Here is a 6,602-nt window from a genome sequence, read left to right as displayed (position 1 = left end):
TGCATGTTTGCCTCTTCTTCTTCTGCATCTCCATCTTCTAAACCCCACAGCTGGGTCTCTGTTCTTTTTCCTGCAGACCAACTCTTGCAGAGTGGAGAGGGAATGGGTGAGCAGACAGCTGACTGCCCAAGTGGCTTTATTCAAAGGGGCTGCTCCTGTGAGGGTGCTTGGTGAGGGATGACTCATGTTGATGGCTGCTGATATCCAGCACTAAACTTCCTGGTAACTCTTACCTTGGAAGCAGCAGTGGGACAGGCAGTCAAATGGAGGCCCCAGAGGGGCTGAAATTAGCAGCTCCAGCTCCACCCAAATTGGAAACACGAAGAGAAATAATAAATTGTAGAATTGTTGAGGAGGTTAGAAAAGACCTTTGAGATCATCAAGTCCGACTGCTTGCCCTGAGCTTGCAGTCCTACTGCTCCTGCTCAGCCACTACCACTAAGCCACATCCCTAAGAGAACATCATATCTGACTGGTTTCTAGCAGGACTTTGAATGGGATGCTTCATATAGAAGTGGGACTAGATGCCTTTGCCTTTTACTTCGAGGTTGCAAAGCTGGAAATCAACCTCCAGCTCCTGCATTTGAACCCCAAACTCTCTTGCTGCAGCTTCTCTCAAACCCAGGAGGTAGAACATTTAGGACTTTGTAGATACTCAGTAGCTTTGAAATGATGAGAGGTTTCCTGTTTATATTGCCAACCATTAACCACAGAATGGTGAGGGTTGAAAGAGACCTGTGGAGATCATCTAGACTGACCCCCCCCCAACAGAGTAGGTTCACCTAGAGCAGGTTGCACATACAACTAGATCTGTGCTAAGTGTAGATAGTGGGAGTTCTCCAAATCTAACCCTGGAAAGACACTTGGCAATGATCCACCTAGATGAAGTCATCCATTTATGTCACTTATTTACCCTTTTCCTTTGAGCAGATGCCTTCACTCAACCATCTGGTCACAGATGTGAAGAGCAGATCGGAGCTAAAGGCTACAAAACCCCCAACTCAGACATCAATAGCAATGTCCACCTGACCATAAGGAAATCAAAGTATTAACAGCAATAAATGGAATGAATTGTCTCAGTCCTTTCACTCCTCTCTGGACACATCAGACCAGCCTGAAGGCAACACCAAGGTGAGAAAACAACCCACATGCATTCCAAGCCCGTCAGACAATGCATGATCCTGCCCACTCTTTCAAAATTGGTGTCTTCATCATCACTGGGTCCAAACATAGGGAAGATATATATCCTGTCCCCAGGTGAGGGTGTCTTTCCTGGGCTGTGGAGACGACTGAGAGAAGATGAAGGTCTCCTTCCTTGCTGTGCTGGCTTTGATCCTGTGTGCAGATCAAGGTGAGGTGTTGCGGTTGGCTACCAGACAAAGGCGAGTTGCGAGTTTTAAAGGCAGGGAGACCTCGGAGCCAGGGAAGAAAATTATAGGAGGGTGTGCCTTGGAATGACAGAATGACAGAATGACAGAATGGTGGGGCTTGGAAGGGACCTCTGGAGATCATCCAGTACAACCCTTCTGTTAAAGCAGGGTCAACGAGACCAGGTTGCCCAGGATTGCATTCAGGCAGGGTTGGAATCTATCCAGAGAAGGAGACTCCACAATCTCTCTGGGCAGCCTGCTCCAGTGCCCTTAAAGTGAAGAAGTTTTTCCTCGTTTTCAGATGAATCTCCTGGGTTCCAGTTTCAGCCAGTTGCCCCTTGTCCTGTCACTGGGCCCCACTGAAAAGAGTCTGGCCCCATTCTCTTGCCCACCACCTCTTAGCTATTGATCAGCCCTTTGAGGCTGCTCTTCTCCAGGCTGAACAGCCCCAAAGCTCTCAGCCTTTCCTCCTCACAAAGATGCTCCATGACCCTCAACAGCTTTGTAGCCTCTACTGGATTCTCTCCAGTAGTTCCTATCTATCTTGAGCTGTACCCAGGACTCCAGATATGGCCTAGGGCAGAGCAGAGAGGCAGAAGAACCTCCCTAAAGCTGCTTGTCATGCTCTTCTTAATGTGCCCTAAGGCACTGAGCTCTTGCAGTGGTGCAGCTGAAGGACACCAAGCTCTTCTTTTGGTTCTTTATCTGTAGTCTCAGCCTGGGCATGTGACAGTTTTATTTTCTGCAGGGAAATCTCCTTGTGGACACATTGCTAGATGAAAGCAAGACAGAAAAAATGGAAGCTGATGCCATTTTTCTGCCTTTGCTAAGAAACTTCTCAGTGAGTTTGTCTGTTGAGATGATGCAAGGCTGTGGTTATCTCTGAATCTTGATGAAGAAGGGCTTCAGCCCATGATACCACAATACATCAAGAAATCCATGGACCTTATTCCTACTGCAGTCAGTGGAAGCAGTGGGACAGATCTTACAGTAGCCTTCCAGTACCTGAAGGGGGCCTCCAAGAAAGCTGGAGATGGTCCTTTTACTTGAGCTTGTTGTGACGGGACAAGGGGCAATGGTTTTAAACTAGAGAAGGATAGATTTAGACTGGAAATTAAGATGATGTTCTCTACTGTGAGGGTGGTGGAACACTGGAATCAGTTGCCCAGGGAGATGATGGAGGCCCTGTCCCTGGAGACATTCAAGGTCAGGCTTGATAGGGCTCTGAGCAACCTGATCTAGTTGGAGATATTCCTGCTCACTGCAGGGGGTGTGGACTAGATGACCCTTGAAAGTCCTATCCAAGCCAGTGAGTTCTGTCATTCCATCAATGTATCTGCCTAAAGAATGTCTCTGACTTCTGCTCATCTCAGAGATCCCACAAGCTTGCTGATTTCAGAGATTCTGGGACAAAATTTAGGGAGAAGCTGGGCTGTGGACTACAGGGGTTAAGCAGGCTTATGCTGGGATATTGGGTGAAGAGGTGCATTTGCATATCATTTGCATTGCACGTTTGATTTGATAGATTGCAAATGAATTCAGAGCCCTCTTAACATAGGTGATCATAGGATTGTTAAGGTTGGAAAAGACCCCCAAGATAACTGAGTCCAACCATCAACCCAACATCACCACAGCCTTTAAACCATGTCCCAAGGTGCCCATGTTCACATGTTTTTTGAATCCTTCCAGGAATGGTGACTCCACCACCTCCCTGGACAGCCTGTTCCACTCTTTCAGTTAAAGACTTTTTTCCTAATATCCAATCTTATATCCTCTATGGACAAGACAGTTAAGCAACCAGGAAAAATAAACTTTGTCCTCATTTTCTAAGGTTTTGCTAGCACTTGGAAATTTGCCACATTGTCTGGTGCAGAAAAATAATTCCTTGGAATAGTTATTTCTGTCTCATTGTGGCCCAAGAATACCTTTCTGCTATTTAGCTTTGTTCACTGACTAGAGTGGTGATTCTGACAAATTTCCAAGTGTTAACAAGGCCCAAGAGACAGAGAGCCTGCCTTTGGGGCCAAAGCCAAGACTGCCTGAAACCTTGTTAGATAACCCAAGCAGTAAAACTGGAGAGTGGGACTGCATGTGTGTTAGGGCTGAATCCAGAGAATCAGAATGGTTTGGGTGGGAAGGGGATTTTTAAAGGTCATTCAAGGCAAACCCACTACAATAAGCAGGAACATTAACTACATCATGTTGCTCAGAGCTCCAAACTGCCTGTGCTGGAATAGTTCCAGGGATGGGACATCTACCATCTCCCTGGGCAACCTGGGACAGGGTCTTACCACCCTTATGGTGAAGAATTTCTTCTTTATCTCCCGTCTAAATCTCCCTATTTTAGTTTCAAACCATCACCTCTTGTCCTGTTGCAACAGGCCTTGCTCAAAAGTCTGTCCCCACTTTCCTGTAACCCTTTTTAAATTTTGAAAGGCTGCAGTAGTCTCCCTGGAGCCTTTTCTTCTCCAGGCTGAACAACCTAAACTCTTTCATCCTGACCTCACAGCAGAGGGCTTCCAGCCCTCCCAGCATTGCTGTGGTATCCTCTGTCCCTGCTCCAACAGGTCCACATCTCCCCTGTGCTGAGGACTCCAGAGCTGGCCCCAGCACTGCAGGTGGGGTCTCAGCAGAGGGGCAGAATCCTTTCTCTCCACCTGCTGCCCATACTGCTGGGGATCAGCCCAGGACAGGGCTGGCTCCAGGCTGGGAGTGCACAGTGCTGTCCAGCTCTGTCATGTCCAGTTCTTCACCCACCAGCACCCTCAGATCCTTCTCTGCAGGGCTGCTCTGCATCCCTTCATCCCCATCCTGTGTTGGTATCAAGCATTGCCCTGACCCAGGTGCAGGACCTTGCACTTGACCTGATTGAACTTCATGAGGTACACACACATCCACTTCTCAAGTTCATCCAAGTCAATTCACTCAACAAAGAATGAAAAGCCTTTCTCATCAAAGAATTAAAAGCTCTTCTCACTTTTCTTTTTATTTTTTTTTTCCTTAGACCCAGGTGACAGAGATATGTTTGAAGCCATTAAAGTCACATTCAAAGACTGTTGTGGGAGACTGACTTCTTTAGGCCACAGAGGTCCAAATTAACCCAATTCAGCTGCCAATTCTTACTGCCCAGTTAGGCTATAGTCTATGTCATAGTGTCTCCAACAACTAGAAAGCATGACCCCAAGCCTTAGGACATCCTTGTGGACTCCTACAGCAGGGTCTGCCCTTCCCAACTCTCTGGTATTTTGTCTCTATCCCCCATATCTTGTGTCTTCTCCTGCAGTGAATTCCCTGTATTGCTACACCTGTAACTGGGAACAAAACAACTGGAGCTGTCTGAAGGCCAAGAAGTGCTCGGACAAGGATGAGTATTGTGTGACCAACGTTGCCTCTGTAGGAATTGGTATGTGCTGGTTGTGATTCCCCAGATGGGAACTCAGGAATGGGCTGTGGGGTTTTGACTGGATTTGTTATGGTTACTGCTTGTGGATGGATGGCCTCAGGAGTCACGAGGAAGCACGTGTGGGAGGTGGAAACCCTGCCCTGGTAGAGCTGAAGTTTGCGTGGTCTGAAAGCCTTCACCTCTCACACATTGAGATCTTCCTCTTTAGACTCTGAATCACAGATCACAGAATGGTGGGTGGTGGGAAGGGATGTCTGGGGATCATCTACTTCAACCCACTCCCGGGTTCACCTAGAGCAGGTTGTACAAGATTGCATCCAGGTGGGTTTTGAATATCTTCAGAAGAGATAAAATAAATTTGTACCTTGATTAGACAACGAGATGGAAAGAAGCAGATAGTCAGGATGGATGTAAAGGTCTAGAGAGATTTATAGAGGAATAATGTTTTTCCTTCAAGAACAGAAGTCTGGAAAGGTGCTTTCAATCCAGGCATGACTATTGTCTCATGGATGCTACCATACACCTAAAACAGCCTTGACATGGAGCTCCATGCTGGGAGGTGCCAGGTGCCCAGCAGGGATATTGGATGCCCTGTGCAGCTGGTCACCAGCAATTCTTGGGCTGTGGTGGGCCTGGGATGTGTCTTGTTGGCCATGCTGGTCCTTGGAGCTGCATGGGACAGTGGGATTCATTAGCTCATCCTCCTGCTGTACGAGATCGAGGAGCACTCAACAAACTCTGTTCATACTGCTCTCTCCCTTCTTTGGACCAGGCTTTTTGTCTTTGTGGAAGAGGATCACTAAGAAGTGCTCTGAGACTTGCCCAAATCACAACTTCAGCCTGGGCCTGGCATCCTACACCTCCCATTGCTGCCAAACCTTCCTGTGCAACCTGAGTGCATGCCCTGGACCCAGACTAGCTCGGCGGTGAGCTGGCAGGGAGTGCCAGGCCAGTGTTCTTCACCTGCTCAGCAGTGGTGGGGAAAAGGGGGCTCCTGGAGGCCTGAAGAGCATGGTCAGATTCCCCCAGGAGGGTATGGACATCGAATAGATAAAGTATTAGGTCACCACCTCCTGCCCTGTGTTGTCTCCCAATGTGCAGCTTCTCATTTTCTTCTCATGCCTGAGCTCTGTCATCCTGGCAGCTTGATGGAGAGGTGGCTGTGCTGTGTCCTGCAGCCTGGGGAGGGGGATGCTGCTTCTGCATGCCCTGCCAACCTCTAGAGGGATTTCTCCTGCAATTCTATCTTATCTGGGACAGCTGGGACAATGGCATCCCCCTGCCCCCCATTACCAGCCAGACCTGGCAACCACTCCTCTCTTCCTGTTGGCTCTGCTGTGGTGCCACATTTTTATCAAAATGATGCTTATCTGCACTGCCTGCACATCTGCACACATCTGCTTGTCCCCACCTCCACTTCTATCACCTGTCTTTGGTCATCCCTTTCTTCATGTTGTCTTGCTTGCTCATGGCTGTTCACATAATCATGGAATGGTGGAGTTTCCAAGGATGTCATCCAGTCCAACTCCCCTGCTAAAGCAGGGTCACCCACAGCAGGTTGCCCAGGATCACAATGTCCAGGAGGGTTTTAAAAGTCTCCAGAGAAGGAGACTCCATAACCTCTCTGGGATGCCAGCTCCAGGGCTCCAGCAGCCTCAACAGAAGCTTTTCATTAGGATTAGATGGAACTTCCCATGTTCCAGTCTGTGTCTGTTGGCCCTTGTCCTGTTGCTTGGCAGGACTGTAAAGAGTCAGACCCCATCCTCATCACCTCCACCCTTTAGAAATCAAGAGGGTCCCCTCTCAGGCTGCCCTTCTCCAGGCTCAAC

General features: G+C 48.4%; 1 protein-coding gene across 1 annotated transcript; it reads left to right on the top strand.

Annotated features, from left to right (window-relative positions):
- The first annotated feature begins 1,299 nt into the window (after positions 1–1,299).
- LOC128970288 (lymphocyte antigen 6E-like) lies at positions 1,300–5,703 on the top strand. The gene is made up of 3 exons (XM_054385406.1): positions 1,300–1,351; positions 4,654–4,773; positions 5,546–5,703. The coding sequence occupies exons 1-3, from the start codon at positions 1,300–1,302 to the stop codon at positions 5,701–5,703; spliced, it is 330 nt and encodes a 109-aa protein (XP_054241381.1).
- The last annotated feature ends 899 nt before the right edge of the window (positions 5,704–6,602 follow it).

The sequence above is a fragment of the Indicator indicator genome, chromosome 12 (assembly GCF_027791375.1).
Source record: "Indicator indicator isolate 239-I01 chromosome 12, UM_Iind_1.1, whole genome shotgun sequence".
Classification (NCBI taxonomy): Eukaryota; Metazoa; Chordata; class Aves; order Piciformes; family Indicatoridae; genus Indicator; species Indicator indicator.
This window is presented reverse-complemented; position numbering and strand designations above follow the sequence as displayed.

Coding starts and splice junctions, on each gene's coding strand:
- LOC128970288 (XM_054385406.1), top strand. CDS start 1,300: ATGAAGGTCTCCTTCCTTGCTGTGCTGGCTTTGATCCTGTGTGCAGAT. Junction 1,352..4,653: donor GATCCTGTGTGCAGATCAAG/GTGAGGTGTTGC, acceptor CTTCTCCTGCAG/TGAATTCCCTGTATTGCTAC. Junction 4,774..5,545: donor CGTTGCCTCTGTAGGAATTG/GTATGTGCTGGT, acceptor TCTTTGGACCAG/GCTTTTTGTCTTTGTGGAAG.